General features: G+C 41.6%; 1 protein-coding gene across 2 annotated transcripts in view; it reads left to right on the plus strand.

Moving 5' to 3' along the window:
* Nucleotides 1-26,228, plus strand: part of LDB2 (LIM domain binding 2) — a gene marked incomplete at both ends in the record, with an annotated part of 363,255 nt that overhangs the window by 287,757 nt on the left and 49,270 nt on the right. For both annotated transcript variants that reach the window (XM_081332081.1, XM_081332082.1), the window contains 3 exons: nucleotides 1,584-1,756; nucleotides 17,776-17,898; nucleotides 19,573-19,656. In XM_081332081.1, the coding sequence (XP_081188207.1) occupies nucleotides 1,584-1,756; nucleotides 17,776-17,898; nucleotides 19,573-19,656 (380 nt within the window). The remainder of the gene's footprint in view (nucleotides 1-1,583; nucleotides 1,757-17,775; nucleotides 17,899-19,572; nucleotides 19,657-26,228) is intronic.

A 26,228-nucleotide genomic window follows, 5' to 3' on the forward strand; every position in this document is an offset into this window, starting at 1 on the left:
AGCAAGGAAGGAAATGGGATGAGAAAGGGTGGCAAGGAAGGAAGGAGGGGAGAAGGAAGGAAGGAAGGAAGGAAGGAAGGAAGGAAGGAAGGAAGGAAGGAAGGAAGGAAGGAAGGAGAGAGATGGGAATGAGAAGGAGGGAGACACATGACCCTGGGGATGCTGCAATGGTCATAAGTGAAAAATGGTCATAAGCCACTTTACTCAGTGCCTTTGAAACTTCGTACAGTCACTAAGTTAACTGATGTAAGTCAAGGACTACTGTACTTTATCACTTTTTTCTTTTTTGGGAGGGGGGGGGGTCATCAGGTTTTTGACACCTTGCTAGGCGACTGGAAAAGCCCCGAGTACTTGGATTGCAGCTGCTTTCTTGCAGGTATGTGGAATGGAGTGGGACCCACAGGTTTTGCAAAGTTACGTGAGGAAGTTACAGTAGAAATGCCACCTTTGGTTAAGTTTCCACCAATTTTACTTCTAATTTCTTTAAAAGTGTAGCCTTGTTCACTTAATAATTCTATTTTATATCACTTTCTGGGTGACCAGTCAACTCTTTGCACCATTACTCACTAAAGCTCACTAAATGAAAGAACACAAAAAAACCCCAACCAACTTGATAGCAATCACATAACACACTGACAAATGTCCTCCTCTCAGCTTCCATACATGACAACAATAATTGAATCCTACTGTGATCTGATTGGGTCATTGCTGAAACAAGATGATGAGCCTCCTGCCCACTGTCCCACCCGCCAGAGACCCCCTGGATCTCCCCCAATCCTGCCCGGCCCCCACAGGCATCCTTCCCCAGGAGAGACATCAAGGTGGCCATGCCCACCCTGGCCACACCCAACCATGCTGCCATGACTACCATAGCCACACCCACTTGGTGGCCACACTCCCTGCGATGCATAAGTGGGTTTCGGATTACAGTTTGGGCACTCGGTCTCAAAAAGGTTCGCCACCACTGGCCTAGATCATTGTGTATCTGAAGAACCTTCATCCACCCAGAATAGGGGGAAATCACAGTCTCCTTGAGGAAGGACAGAAAGGGAAAGAAAGCTGAAAAATGAAGGATGGGCCCAGTTGCTTTGAAATAGGCAGAGAAGGGCAGGAATGCTGCTGTACCATGAAATAGAACAGAGAATAAGTGAAAATGGTATTGATGCCTGGCTGGAATCCTAAGCAAGAAAACTCCACCTTGCAAGTCTTACTAATAGGCATGTAACAGGAGAATCCAGAGAAGCAGGTGTGTTTGTCAAAAAAAATTCAGGTGATGGCCACAACTATATGCATTTGGAATGAATATGACAAGATGCAGGGCTTCAATTGCATATACCCAGCAGTTGTAATTTTCTCGAAATCCACCCCTGCAGATCCATGGTGCAGAAATAAGAGTTGCAATAAAAGGACCATACTGTGGCAACTGGTTGTTAAATGAATAAAAATGTCCAATTACTAGTATTAGTATTTTTGGGAACTAGGATTGGTTTGTTCTAAAGTCAATGTGGTCTAGTCAATTAACCGCTGTCAACAATTTAACATGTTCTCTCTAGCAGCTCATGTGCTTTGTATTTTCCCTACAGCCATTGGAAGGACCCTCATCCCTCGTTATTTTAGCACTGTCTTTGAAGGAGGAGTGACAGACCTGTATTACATCCTCAAGCACTCAAAAGAATCCTATCATAGCTCCTCCATCACAGTGGATTGTGATCAGTGCACCATGGTCAGCCAACATGGAAAACCTATGTTTACAAAGGTAATAGGAAAGGGTGATGTGAAACATGCAAATAATGGGTGTTCAAGATACTTTTCTGTCTATATAACAAATGTTTTCTCTGAGTGTTGATTAATTTCCTGGTTCCTTAGATCTCAGCACTCTTTTTTAAAAGAACATATAACTAGATTGTTAGTCATAAGCAAGAAACTGGGAGAAAGCACCACTGTTATTTTTAATAGATTATTTTGTTTAAGAGACTGCCAGATCTGGACACATGCCCAGATGGATACTTCTATTTGTTTAGCAAAGAGACAGTCATACAAATATTCCATCAAACATGAGCTTGGTACATCATGCAAAGATTCATTTGTATAGAGACCAAGTTTACACTACTTAAACACAAACATATGCACACTTCATATATTACATTAAATTGGAGGTGATCTGTCCCTATCTATCAGAAAATGAGAATATCAGCCTATATAAGGGACAGGCTATCTGTCTATAGAGTCTTCCAGAAAACATTCTAAAAGAGAACTATGTTAGACTATGGTAGTCAAATATATAAGGAGTCTGGTAGCAGCAGAAGAGCTACTTAATTTGGGTGTGCACCTCAGTATTGAGGGAGCTGGACAGATTCCAACAATCCCAGATGCCATGACAAATGATCAGATATCATCATCATTATCCAGTGCCATCAAGTCATTACAGCTCCCAGTGCCTTAAAAACTGAACAAAATATGACATAAAGTATAAGAAAAAAACAACTATAATTAAACAACCATGGTAAAACAAAAGGTGATAATAATCAAATTTTTACTCTACAGACCTCAAAACACTATAGCTCAAAATAACTTTAAAATCAAATCAAAGATAGCATTAATAATAATTTTAAAAATCATAATAAAAGTGATTGCTGAAGGATTACTTCCTTAGTACACTTAGTACCTTCTGGAAATCCATTACCAAGGTACCTAGTCTACCTTCTAGAGCAGGCATGTCAAACTGTTGGCCTGCGGTCCAGATGCGTCATGCCAAAACCACACCTACCCCATTGCTGGCAATGGGGGGAAAGTCCCAATATGTCGCACGACATCAGGTGAGGTCACGAGTTTGACATGCCTGCTCTAGAGGTAGGTTGTTCCAAAAAAAAAAGTTGCTAAGCAATGCTTTATTGTCGCAGTTCCCCCACTTTACAAAAATGGGACACTTGTAGACACTGCAAATATCTTGGTGTCAAAGTCTTCTGGGTAAATAAGTTAAAACTACCACTGTAATTCCACTCAGAAGCCTGCTGATAAAAGTTGTGATCCAGTAATATCTCTGGTTACCATCCTTTGTCTATAATTTTACCTTTGAAGATAAAATAGTTGGTCATTATTTCAAACTTTTAGGAGATGTCTCTTATATGACAGGTTTTATTTTCCCAAGAAGTTTTATCTTTTTGAGAAAGTGATTGCCGCTGTCAATAATAACAATATCCAGTAGAAGCCACAATGATGCCAGGCACAACATGACATCATACATAAATGATGTGAATTGTGTAGTTTGCACAGTGACATAATTATGTGTATGATATTACTTCCCTCTCCTGCCCCCATACCCTGGTAAATGCTCTTTCAATTATTTATTAAAGCTAAATACAGGAGATACATTCTTAGCTACTTATGACAGCTATGTACTTTTCTTGTGTGTTTTTAAATTGGCCAGGTTTTTTATAACTAAAAGTATCTTCATTAATGTCTTATTGGTTTACTACCAATGCAGTTTCTTTGGCCAAAGGAGCTTGTAACTATTTCAGGTTTTGATCATCAGAGGCAGTGGCTCAAAATGGTGGTGATGAGAAGTGTAACATCTTTCATCAGATTTCAACAGCACTATTAACAACAATATCACTGCCATTAATTAGGAATTTGTTTGCATGCTGGTAATCCCCTATGTCACCAAATAAATAAGAATTACTTAACCCAGCTGATTCATTAATAACTGGTAAGCATCCTACAAAAGACCACTTCCATATTAATGGATCATTTTGCTTCTGGTCTGAATTATTTTTATTATGTCTCATGTTCTTAATCCCAATTTATTAGCTCAAAATTAGAGGCCAAATTGGCTTAAAAGAGCATTAATCTAATGCTTAACCTTTAAGAGAGAGAAGATAGGCATTACCACTGCATTGCTTGACTTCAAGTATCTTAGAAATATTTACTACTACTACTACTACTAATAATAATAATAATTTTATTTGTATACTGCCCTTCTCCCGAAGGACTCAGGGCGGTGAACAGGGCAAACATATAAAAGTACAAGGATACAAAAATTAAAAAGAATTAAACAAGATGCCCAGGTTACAACAGTAGATTAAAATACATTTAAAATGACAATAAAACCCAAACCCATCCCCCATCAGGCCAGGCTGGCTTGTTCGAACAAATACCGTATTTTCCGGCGTATAACTCGACTTTTTAACCCATGAAAATCACCTCAAAAGTTGGGGGGTCGTCTTATACGCCCAGTCGTCTTATACGCCGGAAAAAAATCAGCGATCGGGCGGGAGCCGGCAGGACTGCCCTGCGCACGCGCACGCTTTCCAGCTGTTAAGGAGCACTCCTTAGCAGCCGGGGAGTGCGTGTGTGTGCAGGACTGTCCTGCCGGCTCCCGCTCGACGCTCTTCCCTCTTGAGGCAGCATCCCTGAGGACTCCTTAGGAGCCGGGGAGCGAGCGAGCGGGAGAGCCAGCCAGCGAGTGAGCGCGCAGGCAGGTGGGCGAGCAGCACCTGCTTTCGCGTCGCGCCAGAATTTCTCCCGCGCTCGCGCGCCGGCCTCCCAGATGCCCCTCGCGCAAGCTCCGGATGCTGCCGCGCGCCGCCCGCCTTTCTAGCGCGGTTTCGTCTCTTTTGCGCTGTCTTGCAGGCGCCGCCGCCGCCACCCCTCAACGTGCATCCCCCCCCTCCGCAAAAGGGTGTCATTTGTCATGAAAAAAAATTGGAAGGGGAGAAAGCGCCCGATGTACGTGTGGGCTATAGGTAACCCAACCCTAGACCATGGCAGCAGGCGGCGTTGGGAGAGGGGAGGCGAGGCGCGCGTTCTTCCTTCCCTCTAAAGAGGCAGCCCCAGCAGTTCTTCTTCCACCGGGCTTACTCTGTTTGCTGAATCTTTGTAGTTACTTAAGTAAGTGCTAGGCATTTTAATAGGTCGCATCCTTTCTTTTCTCCACGTATTGGCACCTCGCCTTTCTACGCTCTTACCTCTCTGGCTCTGTGTTTGAATACACCTACATGCTGCACACACCGGTAACTTTAACAAGCCAAGATGACGTCAAAATGATTGTACCACTGATACGACAAAATCATTATACCATTGATATGAGGGTTTGGTCATTAGCATTCCTCCACATGCCTCCCTTTCCCCGACCCGTGAATCCTTTGCAAACACACATGATAACCATCAAAATCCCTTTTCAGGGCAAACCATATTATGAATTCTCTTTCCCCCCCCCCCAGCATTTTCTTACATGAGAGATTATAAATTAGTCCTAAGGAGTGCTCGTTAACAGCTGGGGAGCGCACGCGTGCGCAGGACTGCCCTGCCGGCTCCCGCCCGACGCTCTTCCCTCTTGAGGCAGCATCGCTCCCCGGCTCCTAAGGAGTCCTCGGGGATGCTGCCTCAAGAGGGAAGAGCGTCGGGCGGGAGCCGGCAGGACAGTCCTGCACACGCGCGCACACGCGCGCACTCCCCGGCTGCTAAGGAGTGCTCCTTAACAGCTGGTGAGCGCATGTGTGCGCAGGACTGCCCTGCCGGCTCCCGCCAGACACCAGCCTGCCCTGCTTCCTCCACAGTGAGAGGGGAGGGCGTGCCTTCCCAGGCTCGCTGATTTTCCGGCGTATAAGACGAAAAATCTTGAAAATCATCTCAAAAGTTGGGGGGGGTCGTCTTATACGCCCAGTCATCTTATACGCCGGAAAATACGGTAAGTCTTCAGATCGCGTCGGAAGGAGCGAAGGTCTACTGTAATACTAAATACTACTGTATTTATCTCTCTTGGTTCATAAATCATAGATCATTTTTTATTTTCTAAATTCTGTTTCAGTGAAGCTTGGACAGGACTTCACACTAATTGTTCAACTCTTTAGAACAATCTCCACTTCTGCTAGAGAAATTTAATTCTTAGAACTTTCTTGATTTCTGAGGTTAATATCATAATTTTCTAAATTATGATGCCGCCTCAGTATATTTTGTCTCATTATCTATCTGTTGCTGTTTTAAAATGTGTGCTTCCAATATTGCCTTCAGTATTCTCAGGGGATCTAAGACCATCTAATCCATAAAAAGAAAAGAATAACCATCTATTCTTTTTGCATGGCCTAATGTATTTTTTTTCTTCAGGAAATACTGTGCAATTAAATTAGACTTTTGGGGTATAAAATATGAGATCCAATCTAAAGTGTTTAGAAAATTGGTTGATTTCAAAAATCCTGCCTATGAAAGAACCTACCGAAATGTAAGATTACACAACATTTAGCAAAGGAAGATCAACAGTTGGATTCTGATTTTTTTCCGGTGCACACTAAAAAGGCTCAACACATCTGATCCCTAGTAACAGAAATACACACAAACATTTGAGTGGGATTTTTCCTCCTCAGTATAAATCTCTGACATCAGCACTCATCAAAATATTAATCATATGCTTCAGGTACAGCTAAAATATACTTTTCCTTCTTATCTGTCAGCACCCACCTCTTCCCACTTCTTAAGAAAGCAGCACTCTTGGAGATAGGGTTTTCCAAGCTGGATCTTTTACTAAGAAATAGGAGATAGCAGGCATAATAGACAGGATCTGAGGCATTCTCTTACATCTCAACAATTTTAAAGTGCCCCCAAGTGAACTCCCCCCACAGTTCATTTGGTCAGTTCCAGATCAGCCAATCTCCAGGTGGTAAGTTCATCATGGGATAAGAAAGATAAAAATCTGCTTGCAGCAAGATCATTTCCACAGCTCCTCCCACTTCCCTCGGAGAAACAACCCAGATCCCAGAGGGCCATAATTCTTCCCCCCACCCCCTTTTCTAGTTGCTCGGTAAGTTCAGAGAGAATGCCTAGTAAGAAAGCAATTCGTTTTACATTGTAATGGATAGCAGACAGGCAGAACAAACAAAAGGTTACATTCAATGAAGGAAGTGAAAGCAATAAAGCCCCATGTTTGTTCCCTCTCCCCTTAGGAATGGCAGAATCCAGGGAAAGATGAGATTTGGTTTTTGCACAGAGGAGATAGTTAGAAATGAAATATGAATGGATTCTGACATTATCCCTCAGTCTTGGATACAATACTGTGAGGTTCAATTTGTTTTCCAATTTTATATGAGCTAAAAAAAAAGGAAAACCCACACATATTTTATTTTGCACATTTATACAAATCATATCTCAGGTGAATATTTTTGGTCTCTGTAATAAAAGTGAAGGTCAAAAAATAATTCATAACTTTATAAGATACACATTCCATTCCATTTAAAAGAGAACTAAAATAAATGGTTTTCCTTCCAGCTAGAGCAAGTTGTAAAATTCTTGCAATTATCCAAGAAGAGAAAAGGGTTAACCAGGGACTGGTGAGTTGTAGTAGTTCTTTTTCCACTCCCCCCACTTTCCCCCCCTGGCCTACTCTAGCGCCTCCACATGATCTACTGAACGCTGATGGACCCTTTTCTGTTGATCCTCTAGAGAGCCTTTGCACTTGGGGCATTGATTAGAGACCATCTGGCAGCATTATACCTTTTCTGTTACCATGCCAACTAATCAGCTGGTTTTGGTTGCTATAGAAACAGAATGTCAGAGCTCACAGTCCATGAACGTGAAATTCAGCACAACTGAAAATGTTTTCTTAATTGGAGACCTTTTTCATTTCAGATTTTATGGGGAAGGCAGCTGGGAGGGGTAGCTAGGGAGAAGAGCTTCAAATAAGATTTTGCCTTAATTGATTAGAAAGTAAGTAGGATTTTTTGTTTTGTTTTTCTGCAAATTGGAAAGGGAAATGTCTTTATAAAGTGTGCTGTAAACTGGGGGTTGCTGTGCTCTGCTTTTCCCAAAGAAGGGTGTTCATGAAGCCAGATGCAAATTCTGATGTTTGCATCTCTAGTTAATGGAGGTAGATATCAGTGGACATGATCCACCATTGGTTTTACTAAGAGTGAATATTCACATCAAACTCCTATTAGGACTAGAACTACTACAAACAGATCTGCGCTGCAAAACCACCACCAGCCACTAGAGAACAGTAAAAACATGCAGAACACCCTCTGCTGTTCTCTAATAGTCCCTTTAATATTTACAGACCAAATATCAGAGCCTTTAATCTGGGCCTTTCAGATTTACCCATATCACTGGGATATCCACATGAAGAGGTCAAAAATGCAAAATGGTGGCTATAACCATACAATCAAAGCCTGCCTTCTTTTTATGTATAATTGTGCTACATGTAAAAAGCACAGGGTTTTCAACCACTCTGACTAGGTTAATATGCTCCTGTTTGGACTCAGTGAAGATAAGGATGTTATCTAAGTAACCCAGGACCCCTTTAAATATGTGCTGTCTTAGCACTTCATTGATTAATTGCATAAATACTGCGGGAGCCCCTTGCAGTCCAAACGGCAAAACTCTGAATTGATAGCATCCCATTTGACAATTAAATGTGGTCTTCCATTTGTCCCCTTCCTTAATCATAATGCGGTAGTATGCTTCTCTTAGGTCTAATTTGGTAAAAATGCTTCCTTTCGATAGATGGGATACCATGTCCTTCATGAGGGGTAGGGATACAGGTTACCTTCAGTAATTGTATTCAGGGCGCAGTAATCCATGCACAAATGCAAAGTGCCATCCTTCTTCTCCCTAAAGAGGACTGGGGCAGCCCCTTTGGGTTTGGCAGGTTCAATAAATCCCCTTTCTAAGTTTTTGTTTATGAATCTTTCCATCTCCTCCATCTTTTTAGGGCTCATGGAGTACAATCTGGGCTTTGGGAGTTTTGCCCCGGGTTTGATTTCTATAGCACAGTCTGTAGGTTGGTGAGGAGGGAGCTCATCCACCCGTTCCTCGCCGAAAAGTTCAGCAAGGTCCCGGTATTCTTCTGGTATTTCTGGTAACCCCTTCTCTTTTCCCAGTGATGCTTTCTCTGCTCCTGGGGTTGGTGGGGGCCTTTGGGGTTTTAAGTTCACACGATCCCTCTCCGGAAATTTGAGTTCTGCTGTCCTCCAATTTACCCAGGGGTTCCATTTCATTAACCATTCCAGCCCTAGGATCATTGGGCATTCCTTGCCTGGGGTCACTACAAACATTATATCTTCCTCATAGGTCCCCAGGGACAGGTGAACTGGTAAGGTGGCTAGGGTAGCTGGCACCCCCCCTGCTATGGACCCATCTAACTGGCCAAATGAGATTGGTTGCTTTAGTCTCCTCACTGGAATACCAAGGTTCCCCACTAGCGTCAGGCTAATGAGGCAGCAGGTGCATCCAGAGTCTATTAAGGCCTTCACTTTAACAGCTTCAGGCATGGACAGAGCTAGTATAGTCACTGTTTTGAGGATGGGTGGAATGGATCCACTTACCAGGGGTTTGCCCTCCGAGTTGTTGTCCGAGGTGTCCACCGTTCCTGGAGTATAGGCCAGAGTTCCCTCCTTTTCCTTGCCAGGGGTTGGGGACTCCACAGCCTCTTTTGGTTTGGCTGGGGACTTCCCTGACCTCCTGGCCAGTGATGGGTCTGATTTGCGCTGAGGGGCTTTTGAGCAGCATTCTATGGCGTGGTGGCCCTCTCTCCCGCATTTGAAACACCCCTTTGACTTCTTAGCCATAGCCGGTGGTTTCGCTGGTTCACGCTTTTGTTCAGGAGGCAAGTAGGCCCATGGTTTTCCTCAGCGGTGCCTCTTCAGTAGGTCTATCTCTGCCTCCTCTGCCAGGACATATCAGTCATCGAGGTGGCGTAGGTCCCCTTGAGGCAGGCAAGCATCATAAAGGTTGTAGTTTAGACTGTCTTTGAAATGTCTAAGGAAAATGTCTTACAGCCAGTTGAGCTTGTTGGCAATGGCACGGAATTCTTGTGTACAGTTGCAAGAAAAAGTATGTGAACCCTTTGGGATTATGTGGAGTTTTGCATGAATTGGCCATAAAATGCGCTCTAAACGTCATGTAAGTCACAACAATAGAAAAACACAGTCTGCTTAAAATAATACTACACAAATATTAGCTGTTGTCATGTTTTAATTGAACATAACATGTAAACATTCACAGTGCAGGGTGGAAAAAGTATGTGAACCCCTACTGACTTCTCCAAGAGCTAATTGGAGCCAGGAGTGAGCCAACCTTGACTCCAATCAATGTGATGATATTGGATGTGTTGCTGACAGCTGTCCTGCCCTTTAAAAACACACACCTGTTTTGGGTTTACTGGTCTCAAGAAGCACTGTCTGATGTGAACCATGCCTCACGGAAAAGAGCTCTCAGAAGACCTACGATCAAGAATTGTTGACTTGCATGAAGCTGGAAAGGGTTACAAAAGTATCTCCAAAAGCCTTGATGTTCATGTGTCCACGGTAAGACAGACTGTCTACAAATGGAGAAAGTTTAGCACTGTTGCTACTCTCCCTAGGCGTGGTCGTCCTGTAAAAATAACTGCAAGAGCACAGCACATAATGCTTAATGAGGTAAAGAAGAATCCTAGCGTGTCAGCTAAAGACCTACAGAAATCTCTGGCACATGCTAACATTTTTGTTGACACATCTACAATAAGGAAAACATTAAACAAGAATGGAGTACATGAGAGGACACCACGGAGGAAGCCATTGCTGTCAAAAAAAAAAATATCGCAGCACGTTTGAAGTTTGCAAAAGAGCACCTGGATGTTCCACAGCACTACTGGCAAAATTTACTGTGGACAGATGAAACCAAAATTGAGTTGTTTGGGAAAAACACACAACACTATGTGTGGAGAAAAAAAGGCACAGCACACCAACATCAAAACCTCATCCCCACTGTAAAACATGGCGGAGGGAGCATCATGGTTTGGGGCTGCTTTGCTGCCTCAGGGCCTGGACAGATTGTTGTCATTGATGGGAAAATGAATTCCAGAGTTTATCAGGACATTTTGCAGGAAAACGTACGACCATCTGTCCGCCAACTGAAGCTCCGCAGGGGATGGGTGATGCAACAGGACAATGACCCAAAGCATACAAGTAATTCAACAAAACAATGGCTTCAACAGAACAGAATACGCCTTTTGGAGTGGCCCAGTCAGAGTCCTGACCTCAACCTGATTGAAATGCTGTGGCATTTCAGACATCCCAAGAATATTGCTACACTGAAAGAGTTTTGTGAAGAGGAGTGGTCCAAAATTACTCCAGATCGTTGTGCAGGCCTGATCTGCAACTACAGGAAACGTTTGGTTGAGGTTATTGCTGCCAAAGGAGGGTCAACCAGTTATTAAGTCCAAAGGTTCACATACTTTTTCCACCCTGCACTGTGAATGTTTCCATCTTATGTTCAATTAAAACATGACAACAGCTAATGTTTGTGTAGTATTATTTTAAGCAGACTGTGTTTTTCTATTGTTGTGACTTACATGACGTTTAGAGCGCATTTTATGGCCAATTCATGCAAAACTCCACGTAATCCCAAAGGGTTCACATACTTTTTCTTGCAACTGTATATTCAGCCACTGGCCATCTGCCCTGCCTCACCATTTGGATTCTGTCACGGGCCTTGCGATCAGCCAGGGGGTCCTTGAATTGCCTTCTCAAAGAGGACATGAAACAGTCGTTGAGCTCTGGGGCGTTGGAGTCATGAAGGTTCACCACCCAGTCTGCGGCCAGTCTGTCCAGGGCGGATTGCATGATACAGATGCGGGCTTTGTCATTGGGGATGTCCCATCCATATTCTTCCATGTAACTGAGAACTTGGATTAGGAAAAACCTCAAGTGTGGCGGCTCCCCCCTGAATTTCATGTCCAGCGGTGGGAACTTTGAATGGATTGGTGCCTTTGCCACTGGTGGTATTGCCTCCCATCCTGATCACTATCTGTGGGTCAGCGGGGAGTGGGGGCTGCTGATGTGGTAGCTACGGGTTCAATGAATGTCCCCGGGACTACAGGTTCTGAATCCCCCCCCAGTGTCTCTCCAGCTGCAGCTCTAGGCGCTGGTGCAGCCACGGGGCTCAAGTTTCTCCTCCCTTAGAGAGCTGAGGGTTTTTTTCATCAGGTCAATAGCTTTCTCTAGGATCCAGTCTGAGTGTGGTGCATAACTTCCTTCCTCTTCGCTAACGTGCAGGGATTTCTCCATCTCTTTCTTCCATTAGGGTTGGTGGCTGCCCCGTCTCAGGGTCACTTTTCTCGATACCTTCTCCCACTCGCTTTTTTTTCCAACACCCATCAACCACCGAGGTTTGTGGTCATGCATCTCCACCACTTCTTCCCCTGAGGTGTATGATGTTTTGGAACCCGATAGCTGGTTGAATCTCAGTTGGGGGGAAAGCTTCCTTTCCACAGGGCTTTCTTCCTTCCCTACCTCGTCGTTTGACATTGTATATTTGCAAAGTCCCCCAGTAAGGTTCTTTCTTCCAGGTTGACTATTAATTGAGATCCTGTTGAATGTCAGGACCTACTTCCCCCACATCTTAAGAAAGCAGAACTCTTGGAGACAGTTTCTTCCAAGCAGGAACTTTTACTAAGAATAAGAGATAGCAGGCATAATAGACAGGATCTGAGGGATTCTTTTATAGATCGATATTTTTAAAGTGTCCCTAAGCAAACCCCACCCCACAGTTCATCCGGGCAGTTCCAGATCGGCCAATCCCCAGGTGGTAAGTCCATCGTGGGAAACGAAAGATAACATCAATCCGGTTCTGTTTGCAACACGATCATTCCACAGCTCTTCACACTTCTATTAGAGAAATAAACCAGATCCCGGAGGTTTGTGTCTCCCCCCACTTTTTTATTTTTCCTAGTTGCCCAGTAAGGGAGAAAAAGTTCAGAGAGATGTATAGTATAGAAAGTAATTTGTTACATTGTAATGGATAGCAGACAGGAAGGTGAATAAACAAAAAGTTACATTTAATGGAGGAAGTGAAAGCAATAAAACCCACATGCCTATCCCCTCTCCCCGTTGGGAATATGGCAGAATCCAGGGGAAGGTGAGATTTGGTTTTAGCTCAGAGGAGATAGTTAGAAATGAAATATAAATGGATTCTGACAGATTGTTGCAGTATATAACTACCTTGCATATCACAAAGCTTTTAAAATGCAGATCTGAAGTAAATTGTGGTCCCTACACAAATTATTATTATCAACAATTGTTTTGGGGATTTAACAGGCTATAAATGTATATTTTTTATATTTATGGGTTGCTAAATCCATAAAATAATTATTGGCAGTTATTTGGTTATCTTGTTTACTATCAGTAGAAAAGATCTCTTGAACTCCTTGGGATGGCTACAGTTTCTATGAAGAGCCCAGTATACCTTTCATAATGGGGGTAAAGGGGGAATTTCATCAAGAATTGGGGGGGGGTTACCTGGATGTCCTTTTGTTTTGGTGTTTATCTCATCAGTTTAGTCTATGTGGAACAAATCACATTGGAAGTGAATCATTATACTGAATAGTTAGATGGTAGAAACTGGCTCTTTCTGGGAAACTGGTTTGCAGCTTAATGAATTTGGGCAGCAGAACACCCTCAAGCTGAGCAAAATAGTTCAGCCTCTTAGTTCCATATTATATCTCTGATACTTATAATTCAACAATTTTGAAGCTTGGAAATTTACTGAATTATTCTTTTCCAAAGGCCAACTTTTGAAAATTTTCTACAACTCTCCATTTCAATTGCATTTGTCTTGGGATTAATTGATTAATATGGAAAAGTTGTATGTATTTGTATTCTGAATCCAAACCATTGTACATTAATTAATCTCTTGATAAGACCTCTATGGTCTAGATAAGCAGATTTCCTTAACATTAGCAGCTCTCTTCAGATAGTTTGAACTCATGGAAACACCTTTTATCATATAGAAATACCTTTATTGCATGTAGAGTCGAATACAGCAGGTGGAGTGCATTAAAATGACGATTGTACAGCATTTCCAAGATATTTCCAAGGTGTCCCCAAGGTCAGAAAATGGTAATATTCCCAGCAACTGCACATCTGCTGTTGTCACATGTTAGCTGGACAATGGAGGAAGGGATTCTCTCCAGAGACAAAGGAGGAGAAAGTCCATCCCAGAAAGGGGAGGGAAGAGGAAATACATCATAGGGTAGGAGGGTCTGACTGCCCACATTGTAATTACTCCAAAACAGCCACATGGTGGCAGCACAATTTGGGATATTTCAATTTCTAAATCCTATTTTTTTAATGTAGCCTCCTGGCAGGTTTTGCTGACAAGTCTTTTCCTGCCTATCATGAAAATGTTAAACATAGGTTTTAGAGACCTACAGTTGAACATTTGGTACAATTGTTTTTCAAATAAGTATTTGAAACTTTATTTTCCTTCTTTTCTCTATAGAATTGTTTGCCCATTCTTTCTATTCATATCCATGTCACTAATAAAAAAGTAGAAAATACAGGACCCAGAACTGAAACTTATGGCATGCCACTCAGTACCTCACCACTAATGTATGTTTTTTGAGATATTTTTAAGATATCAACATATATCATTTAATCATCATGCCCTCTAGCTTGCCAATAAGAATATCATATTGTAGCCAATTGTTCAGCTGAAACCAAGGTACATTATTTTTGCAGCATGTCCACAATCTTCTATTTCTACTAAGAAATAGTAGATAACAGAATAACAGACAAATAGTTGTCCAATCTCTTCTTAAAAACTTCCAGTGTTGGAGCATTCACAATTTCTGGAGGCAAGCTGTTCCACTGATTAATTGTTCTGTCAGGAAATTTCTCATTTCTTCTCTCCTTGATTAGTTTCCATCCATTGTTCTTGTCCTGCCTTCAGGTGCTTTGGAGAATAGATTGGCTCCCTCTTCTCTGGGACAACCCCTTAAATATTGGAACACTATCATGTCACCTCTAGTCCTTCTTTTCATTAAACTCGACATACTTAATTCCAGCAACCGTTCCTTATATGTTTTAGCCCCCAGTCTTTGTTGCTCTTCTCTGCACTCTTTCTAGAGTCTCAACATCTTTTTATTACATTGTGGCGACCAAAGCTGGATGCAGTATTCCAAGTGTGGTGTGGTCTTATCAAGGCATTATAAAGTGGCATTAATACTTCACATGATTTTTATTCTATTCCTCTATTAATGCAACCTAGGACTGCATTGGCTTTTTTGTCAGTTGCAACACACTGCTGGCTCATATTTAAGTGATTGTCCACTAAGTCCCTGAGATCCTTGTCACAGTTACTATTATTGAGCCAGGTACCACCTTTACTATACCCGTGCATTAGTTTTTTCTTGCCTAAAGGTAGAACCTTACTTTTTTCAGCATTGGATTTCATTTATTTTAGATAGGGCCCAATTCATTCTTGTCAAGATCCTTCTTATATCTTAAGCCTATCTTCTGGAGTGTTGGCTATTCCTGCCAGCTTCGTGTCATCTGCAAATTTGATGAGTTCACCGTCTATTCCATCATCCAAATCATTGATAAGGATATTGAAGAGTATTGGGCCTAAGTCAGAGCCTTGGGGTACCCCATTGCATGCTTACCTCCATGTAGATGCAGTTCCATTCAGGGCTACACATTGAGTCCGATTGGTTAGCCAGTTATAAATCCATATGGTGGTGATGTTTTCTAACCTACTTTTTTCCATCTTATCAAGTAATAGGTTGTGATCTACTTTATCAAATGCCTTACTGAAGTCCAAGACATGCTGTAAGATTGCAGACATACTGTAAACATAATATAACCTGGTTTCAGCCAAACATTTAAGTCATTTAAAAAATGAGATAAGAACAAGTATTGTCAAAAATGAATTTTAACAAATCCATACTGAGTTATGGTGTCACTTATTTGAAGTTTCCTGATCTTTCTTTTCCTCATTCTGCGGTGTGTCTGAGAGGTAAGACCTAGATATTCTGTCAGGCCAACAACAAATTCTTTTAGTGGCCTAGAATGCAATTCATAGGGTATGTAGATTAGAATTCATGTAAAATAAATTGACATGTTTCAGTCATTCTCAAATATCATCTCTACCCCTTCCTCCTACTCCACATTGACCTTGATGGAATGCATACTTTTTGTTACCAAAGAGCAAATTATCATGACTTGAGCAGCTCTGTCTTTTCTTTCTTACTGTTAGGACATTGCTTTCTTCATAGAGCAGCTGGCATACTGATTCTTTTGCTTTTATTTTCAATAGATATGAAGGATACTACTTTTAGCACTATTCACCAAATTGCATTCTTTCTGACCTTTCACATTTGTGACATCCTTGTTACATTGCTGGGCTAATTGTGTGTATTTCTTCTTGATGACTTACCGGTATCTTCTTTCTCTGAATAGGTATTCCGTTTCCCTTTTGTTTCGCATTTTTCTCTGAGCTTATTGTGTAGACACAGGGACTGCTGCCTTCTTTCTTTATTACTTTAAAAAATCCAATTTTGGAATTGTTTGCAGAGAAGTCTTTAGTTTTTCCTTTTTAAAGACTTCTTAACCAAGCTCCTTTATCTATTCGCATCTTTCCCATGGAATCCTAGTTAGCAGGAATTGTTTTCCTGAAATCCACAATTCATATTAATTATACTTGGCTTTAATTTTAATTCCAGCCTACTGTCCTTCAGTGTTTGCTTAGAGGAGTTTAAACAAGGAGGACTAAAGATAATTAAAACAGAAGTTTACAACCTTTGATTCTGCAGTGCTTTTTTGTCATTATGCCTTTTTCTTTCAAGCAAATATGGCCCTCAGCTGAATTATTTGCTTAGTTTTTTAAAACCCATTGTCCTGCTGGAACCTCTAAAGCATTGGTTGAAGACACAACACTCTTTTTAAATTGATGTAGCAGTTTGGAGCACTGAATGGTGGCAATTTTAAATGGGTTGAGGGTTCCCCCCCTTTCTGGTGTTGCCTCACCCAGTTTTTAAACTTTGTTTGTAGCTCACTAAATAAGTTCAACAGGAAAAAGGTATCTCATCCCAGTAGAGCAGACATGTCAAACACAAGGCCCAGGGGCCAGATCCGGCCCACAAAGTGGTTTCATGTGGCCCACGAACCCATCCTGGAAACAGTGAGGGAACGGCCCCCACTGCCTTGGCCCTGGCCCAGAGACCCTCCTTCTGCCAGAGACCCTCAGATCTGTCCCACTCCTGTGCAGGCCCCATAGGCACCCTTGATGCGAACAATGTAGAGCTGGCCATGCCCACCCAGTAGGCCATACACAGTCTAGCCATGCCGACTCAGTAGGCCATGCCCACCCTGGCCATACCCACCTGGCCCCTTGAGGGCAACCGCAATGTTGATGTGGCCCTCAATGAAATTGAGTTTGACACCCCTGCAGTAGAGGCAGAGGAAGTTAATCCTTATTTAAATTAATATTAATGGCTGACTTGCATGTTTTAACGATGGCTGGTATGCTGACTGGAAAAACCCAGAACAAAACCAAAGAAAAAGTCTAAAAGCAAAGAGAAGAAAGCTACATTAATGAAATGAAATGGAATAAACATTAACACCTGTGAGATATGTCTGTACTGAAGTCAGTTGAATAATTAGTTGTATTTCACCTATTAATATCATATGCCTATATAGATGCAAAGAGGTCGTCTACTTCAAAAATCAGCTGTGCTGAATGCACTATTGCTAATCACACTCAGACTAACAAACTTAGTATTGTTAATTACAAACAGCAGTTTCAGAGAGAAAGAAGAAATAAACAAGATTTGAGCACTCACAGCTATAAAATCTACAGCTTGATCAACTGCTACCAATTGAATTGCTTTCTCTTAATTCTTCTTTGCTCAGGAAAGGATACAATTGCCCTAATGAAGTCAAACAGCAAAATCTATCGACATTTGAAAAAGTTTTCAAAAATATAAAATATCCTAGTAAATCTATTTACATTTTTTGTTGCCCTTTATGCTTGTAGGTATGCACAGAAGGACGTCTGATCTTGGAATTTACTTTTGATGACCTTATGAGAATAAAAACATGGCACTTTACCATTAGACAATACAGAGAACTTGTCCCTCACAGTATTTTAGCCATGCATGTAAGTATTCAGCCTGAATTGCTTTCTAAAACTTTTGGAGGCCATCAAAGCCATAATTTGTTGTCTCAGGAAATGTTGTAGGGGAAAATCTTAGAATTGGGATTGCCTTTATTATTATTCAATTATTCAGCTAGAGCATTAGATTGATATCTCCAAAATTTCACTTAATACATTGCTTTTTGAAATATAAAATTAGAGGCACATTCAGTGCCATACTTGCACACATTCAGGTTTACTGAATATTAGAACAAGTCACTTGTTAGCCAGGAAGGTCAGCTGCAAAATCCTGCTCTCAGATTCACCCTCAAGATTTGTTAAATAGTACATAGAAGAGCAAAGACTTTTCAGTGGATAGTTATCTTCAGAATCCTTTTCCAACAGAAAAAAAGTATTGAATCCACTTTTATTTATTTATTTTAAAAATTGTCATCTTCTCTACTTAGCCTAGAACTTAGCATTACAGTCAGAGATATTTCACTGTTCTTGAGAGTATTTTTTTTTTGCTTTCTCCAAATGGCTCTTTGGCCTTTCTGGGTCGAGGTGGATCATATCAGGAATTTCCTATTCTAGAAAATTTAAATTCTAGAACCATTGGTTGATGCACCAGGCCCAAAAATAAACACTTCATGGAACACCAGAACATTTTGTGCATTGTGTTGAATTCTGCACATCTTTGACATTTTCAATAAGTGGGCTTTAGTTTTAAACAGGCCATCAAGTGTTAGTTCTGCTTTTAATTACTAGTGGTTTGTACACATAACAGCTGATACTCCATTCTTTTCTTTTTGTATTACTGGATAGTGTTTTTAGCAGAGGGGTGGAAATGACTTGTGTGTCTTTTTTTTGTTTTGTGAACTGCATATTTACATGCAGTTTGTTTGTTCACCATACCAATTAAGGAGATATTTTTGTCATATTTTCCTTGGTAATTTATAAGTCTAACATATACATTTACAGTATACATTCATTTCCATTTCTTTTAACTGTTCTGCATTTTAAAAAATATTCATTGGTCCTATCAAATCAATCTTGATTTCTAGTGACTGCCTGGACAAATCTCTGAAATTTTGTCGCCAGCATTTTCAGAAATGCCTTTTTCCTAGGGTTGAGTAAGAAAGACTGGCCCAAGGTCAGGTTTTGTTCTCTTCTCTTCAAGATTGAAGCCATTAACCACCAGACCAAATTGTTGTGCTAAGACATTGTCTAATAAACCCTGAAGACAATGGGAGAGCACCCAAAAGAATAATGTGAATTCATTAGTTTGTCAATATCCTAACCTATGAACTAAATTAAATCAAATTAAAATCTGGCCTTTATAAAACCTTCATCCTTTAACTTTACATTAGGGTTAGGCCCTAGCTTAAAGTAGTATTTTCCTCAGGAAGATGTCAAAAATGGATCATCTCAGCCTCCTTGCTGTTTTAGAGCTGTGGTATCATATAGTGAGAACATGGCTCTTCTAAGGATAAAACAGCTTAACTGCTTCAGACAGATTATTTAAAAACCCTCAAGATACTAACTATGATCGAAGCCACCATTTTGACTACTCCGAAACCTTGGTATCATTTTTCTTTAATATAATAATACCGAAGAGTTTGATCATCTGGAATCTGTGTTTAAGTACTGCATGTCTCTCATCGAAATATAAAAAAATATATCTATTTTTTGGTACAGACACAAGACCCTCAGATTTTGGAGCAGTTGTCCAAAAACATCACTCGCATGGGTCTGACTAACTTCACTATCAACTACCTCAGGGTAAGCTTTCCGTGATTCATTTCAAGCATTACCCTTGTTCTTTCCTTACCTTCAAACTTTGAATACCTTCGGCATCTTCATGATTAAGTCACAACAAAAATGTTTAAGAAAGCTAGTTTTCTGGAAATCTGGGATTAATCTGTTTGCTTCTCATTCTACTCAATAATTCTTCTCAACTAAGAGATACAACTTGGCAAGGCCAGTCAGAAAATTGAGCAATTTTTTAAAATTTTAGGGCAGTAAAAATACTCATTCTCCTTTCAGTTGTGTTGACTTAGACAAAATATGTTTTGTTAACACCATTGCCTTTCAGAAGGATCACTACAAAGCTTAAAACTTTTTCAGGAAAATATCTAATTAATAAATATAACACACTTTTTTGCATGGTCTATTCCAGAGGTTCCCCAACCTTTTGGGCACCAGGGACTGATTCCATGGAGAGAGGTTTTGTGTGCTGCCTGCATCCCACAGATGGGGCTTTGCTTGTTTGTGCGGACCGGTTGCTGGCATGCCACAGACCAGGGGTTGGGGACTCCTGGTCTATTCTATATTATGCAGTTGCATTTACCTCCTGTTTTCTCATCTTACAAAACAATACACAACACCTTGTGAAATAAGTTAGTGTCAGGACCCACCCCAATCCACGTCTTAGGAAAGAAGAACTCTTGGAGACAGGATTGTCCAAGCAGGAACTTTTACTAAAACATGATTGTCAGTGGAAAATCTAGACAGGATCTGGAAACTGTGTTGCAGATTGATACTTTTAAAGTGTTCCTGAGTAAAAAAAAAAAACCTCCCCTCAGTCCATTTGGTCAATCCCGGATCAATTAAGGTTCAGGTGTCAAAACCTTCCATGGGAAAAGGGATCTTCCATGCCTTTACGACATTTACTTCCTCCCCTTCAGATTCCAATCAGAGATACAAACCAGAATCTCTCCCCCCCCCTTTCTTTGTTTTTCTCAGTTCAAAGGTTCTTTCCCTGGTCTTTGATGATGGCCTCCAGGCAGACTGAATAAACAACCTTGCATCTAATGGATAGGGATGGCCAATTAACATCTTCTCTCCTCCTCCTTGGGAATGGCAGAATCCAGTGAGGGGTGAGATCTGGGGTATACAGATAGGGATTTAGAAATGGGATATAAATGGATTCTGACAGTTAGGTTGCAGACTAGTAATTGGCCCAAAGGCATTCAGACAAGTTTGAATGGGAACAGTTTGGTCTAGTGGTTAAGGTGCCAGAATAGAAAGCAGGACACCATGAGTTCAAGTCCCACCTTAGCCATGAAAGCCAGCTGGATGACCTTGGACCAGTCATTCTCTTTTAGCCCAGTTCACCTCACAGGGTTGTTGTTGTGGGAAAATACAAGAAGGAAGGTGTATTAATTATGTTTGTTACTTTGTGTTATTTGTAAAAATAATAAAAGTACTCAACTGCTCCTTATTCCACACCCTGAAACATCACATACATTCCACTTCCGAGGCTTTCCACCCCTCCCCCCTTGTAGTTTCTTTTCAGAGTAACTAGGAAGGTATTCTCTAGTGGAAATCATGATTCAGTAAGTATCTGAGATGAAAGGTAGGCTATCTTCCCATACTATAAAAGATTAAAAGAAATCTCCATGGCACTCTGGCTAACTATTGTTGTCTTTTTTTTTTTTACAAGGGAGCAAATTAACCAATCAAGCTTATATGATCCACTTGGGACACAGAGTTATTTTAGGAAAGAAGTTGAGGACTTTAGCTACAATCAAGTTGTTTTTTTCATAGGCTCCAGCTTACAGTTTGGAGAACTTCTGTAATAGCTTCCATTAATTTTAAAATTAATTTATGGAAGAGACTGTAAAAAGTAGCTTCTTCCCAGTATTCTGTATTTTAAAAACAGAATTACATCCCAGGTCTACAAATACAAACCTGGGGCAAATGTATATATATATATATATCTTCCTGCTATTGCTGAACTATTCTATATCTAGGAGTAAAAGTAATAATCAGCAGCATTAATCATTTTGGGTCAATCTCTTCATGTTGCCTCTCAAGCAATGAGAGACCATGATATGTTCTGTGCTTAATGCTTAACCATAGCTAATTCAAACCATTTTACATTGTAGGTTGTCTAATCTTTATTTTGGTTTTAAGGCTGAAATCTAGTTTGTAATAACAGGAACACAGGGCCTGCTGAGTGTAGTGCTACTTCTGGACATCAGCTACTTTGCTTGGATTATATAAGTGTTATATTTAGTCATGGTATAGGACCATTACAGACCACAATTGTTTTGAGAACCCATCTTGAAAGTTTTATAGTGTCTAATTAATGACATTTTATGATGCTATAATGCCTTTTCTCCTCCTGCTTAATCCTGCAAGAGCATTCTGAGGCTAAAAACGGTCCCTTATGTGGCCTCAGCATGGACATACTGAAATGTCAACTTGGGATTCATTTGGTTAAGTTTAAAATGCAAATTGTTTGCAGGTGCTGAGTTCTGTGAAACACACACTGAGGCCAATAAGATAAGGCTCATGATATGGCAAATAGATGTAAAATCAAGTGTAGCAAACAAGGTTGGATGGATACAAATTGTTCAAAAGAAACAGGTGTACAAAAACAGGAGGGGGAGTTGCACTATATGTAAGAGAACACTACATATCTACAAAAATGCACATGATCAAAGATAAAATCTCTCCAGAATGTATATGGGTCAATATAAAAGAGGAAAAAAGTGATATTGCCATAGGTGTATATTACAGGCCACCCAACCAATCAGAAGAAATAGATGAACTCTTTTCCAACCAGTTAACAAATGTATGTAGGAAGCATAACCACAGTAGTAATGGGAGACTTCAACTATCCAGATATCAACTGGGAGACAAACTCTGCAGCAAGCGGGAGATCAAACAGATTCCTAACCAACTTAGCTGACAAGTTTGTCATCCAAAAGATAGAGGAGGGAACCAGACGTAAAGCTATACAGGACTTAATTCTTACTAACAGACAAGAAATGATAGAGAGAATTGAAGTTGCCAGAACCTTGGGTAAAAGTGACCACATCATACTGGAATTTAATATAACGCAAACACTAGCAATAGTAAACAATCCAACCCATGTCTTAAACTTCAAAAGAGCTATTTTAACAAACTCAGAGAGAATCTAGGAAAGATCTCATGGATGAAAGTCCTAGAAGGGAAAACAACCCAAGAAGCATGGGGAACTCTGAAAAATGTGATCATAAAAACGAAAATGAGCACAATACCACTGAAAAAGAAAAACAAGAAATTCAAGAAGAAACCAGCATGGCTGCACAAAGTTCTCTCTGACAAAGATAAAAAGGACAAATACAAAAACTGGAAAGAGGGGCACATAACTAAGACCAATTATCAATTATAACTAAGACCAATTATCAGCAGACAGCCAGAACATGCAAAGATGAAGTCAGGAAAGCAAAAGCAAAAACAAAGACTTGCAACAGAAATCAAGGATAATAAAAAAAGTTTCTTCTAACATGTTAACAAGAAAAAAGTTAAGGAAACTGTAGGTCCACTAAAGAGGGAGGATGGCAAGGAAATAACAGGCAACACAGAGAAAGCAGAGCTGCCGATTTAATCTGGGAAGAGTTCGATCCTGTGACTCCTGAAGAAGTGGACAAGATCATGGGGAAGCTGAGCTCCACCACGTGTTTGTTGGACCCGTGCCCATCCTGGCTGACTTATGCAGCCCGGGATGGGACACGAGGCTGGCTCCAGGCAGTGATTACTGCCTCTTTGAGTCAGGGTAGTTTTCCCTCCGCCTTGAAGGAGGCGGTGGTGAGACCCCTCCTCAAGAAGCCTGCCTTGGACCCAGCAATTTTAAACAACTATCGTCCGGTCTCCAACCTTTGCTTTTTGGCGAAGGTTGTTGAGAGCGTGGTGGCGCAGCAGCTCCCTTTGTTCTTGGATGAAGCTGACTACCTAGACCCGTACCAATCGGGTTTCAGGCCCGGGTACAGCACGGAGACGGCATTGGTCGCGCTGGCGAATGATCTCTGGCGGGCTCGGGACAGAGGTTGCTCCTCTGTCCTAGTCCTTTTAGACCTCTCAGCGGCTTTTGATACCATCGACCATGGTATCCTGCTGCGGCGTCTCAGAGGGTTAGGAGTGGGAGGCACAGTTCTCCAGTGGTTCTCCTCTTACCTTCTGGGACGTTCGCAGTCGGTGTTGGCAGGGGGGCAGAGATCGACCTTGAGACCTCTCATTTGTGGAGTTCCTCAGGGATCGGTTCTCTCGCCTCTCCTGTTCAACATCTATATGAAGCCGCTGGGTGAGATCATTCGTGGTTTTGGAGTTGGGTATCACCAATATGCTGATGATACCCAACTTTTTATTTCTACCCCAAACCACCCCAGCGATGCCCTCGACGTGATGTCCCGTTGCCTGGAGGCGGTCCGGGTCTGGATGGGGAGGAACAGGCTTCGACTCAACCCTGACAAGACTGAGTGGCTGTTCGTGCCGGCATCCCGGGAAATTCCGATTATCCCATCATTGGCCATGGTGGGTGAGCTATTACCCCCCGTAGATAGGGCCCGCAACTTGGGGGTCCTTCTAGATTCACAGCTCTCTTTGGAAGAGCATATTGGAGCTGTGACTAGGGGGGCCTTTGCCCAGGTTCGCCTGGTGCGCCAGTTGCGGCCCTATCTAGACCGGGATGCCTTGCGCACAGTCACTCATGCGCTCGTGACCTCTCGTCTAGACTACTGTAATGCTCTCTACATGGGGCTGCCCTTGAGGTCCACCCGGAGACTCCAGCTGGTACAGAATGCAGCCGCGCGAGTTGTCTTGGGAGTTTCCCGATACTCCCATGTTACACCTTTGCTCCGCGAGCTGCATTGGCTACCGGTTGCTCTCCGGGTGAGGTTCAAGGTGTTAGTGATGACTTACAAAGCCCTTCATGGCATGGGTCCGGATTACCTACGGCAACACCTGCGGCCGGCGTCAACTTCCCTCCGTCCAGTGCGCTCCCACAGAGAGGGCCTCCTCAGGGTGCCGCTGATCAAAGAATGCCGATTGGTGACCCCCAGGGGGAGAGCGTTCTCTGTGGGCGCGCCAGACCTTTGGAACAGCTTACCGGTTGAGCTCCGGACGGCCCCCGACCTTCGCTCCTTCCGGCGCGATCTCAAAACTTTCTTTTTCGAACAAGCTGGCCTGGTCTGACGGGATGGGGTTGGGTTTTTATAAATAGTTTTAATTGTAATATGTATTAATTTTAAGGGCATAATGTTTAATGGCTTTTTAATTTTTGTATAATATTTTTATTGTGTATTGCCCTGTTCACCGCCCTGAGTCCTTCGGGAGAAGGGTGGTATAGAAATCAAATTATTAAATTAAATTAAATTATTAAATTAAATTCATTCTTTGCATCAGTCTTCACACAAAAAGAAACTACAGCCCAACATACCAAAAAAAAACCTGCAAAAGACAAACTAGAAACAAAAAATAAGAAAATGGTAAGAGAACACCTATCCGACCCTGACAAATATAAATCGCCGGGATCTGACAGACTACATCCCAGAGTTCTGAAGAAGCTGGCAGATGTTATCTCAGTACCACTGCACCATATCTTTCAAAAAATCCTGGAGCACCAGGGAAATACCTGAGGATTGGAAAAGGGCTGAGGTGGTTCCCATCTTGAAAATGAGTATTTAATTTTTTTTCTCTTATCTTTCCTTATCATTTCTGTCCAAAGTATATGAAGTGTTAATTGGAGGGAGAAGGGATCCATATGGAATTCAGAAGAGCTCTGTCTGAAATCAGGTATCGGGTGTCAAAAAATTCAAGATGGTAGCCACGTCTTGTGGCCAGAGCCAGTCCCCTTTTTACATGCAATTGGTAGAAATCTATGATAAAATGTGTAATATGTAAATGCCCTTGGGAAGATGATAGTCTTGAAAAATGACTAAAAGTTATTGGGGAACAGGTGGGAATAGATGGCCTTCATAGAGTAAATATACGCATATATTGGCATAAAAGGTAGTTAGCTACAGTCATTACACTTTGCATTTTTTAAGAACACCGTTCCTCTGTAGTTTTTAAAAAATGCAAACTTGCAGTAATTTTTTTTGCCATCACTGGCAGATAAATAAAGCTTTTGCAAGTGCTGACTCAGGAATTCTGGAGTTGAAGTCCATGAGTCATAAAAGAGCCGAGGTTGCCTACCCCTGACCTAGAACTAAGGAGAAGATGAGGGAATAGAAGGGAAATTTTTCTGACAGTGAGAACAGTTAATCAGTGGAATGGCTTGCCTTCTGAAGTTTTGAGTACTCCATCAGTGGAGGCTTTTAAAAAGAGATTGGACAGCCATTTATTTGAAATGGTATAGGGTCTCCTGCTTGATTAGAGGGTTGGACTAGAAGACCTCAAAGTCCCTTCCAACTCTGTTATTCTGTCTCATTTGTGCCTTTCATGGGGATGATCTGTTGCTTACCTAGCCACAGTTGTTTCTTGAGCCTTCTACATGATGAGACTGCTAGGCTGTTTTTCTTACACAGGGACCCTAAATCAAAAGAGGTTCCTGAGGTAAAAATTGGATTTACCATTACATTCCT

This window comes from Vipera berus (assembly GCF_964194415.1).
Source record: "Vipera berus genome assembly, chromosome: 7".
Lineage (NCBI taxonomy): Eukaryota > Metazoa > Chordata > Lepidosauria > Squamata > Viperidae > Vipera > Vipera berus.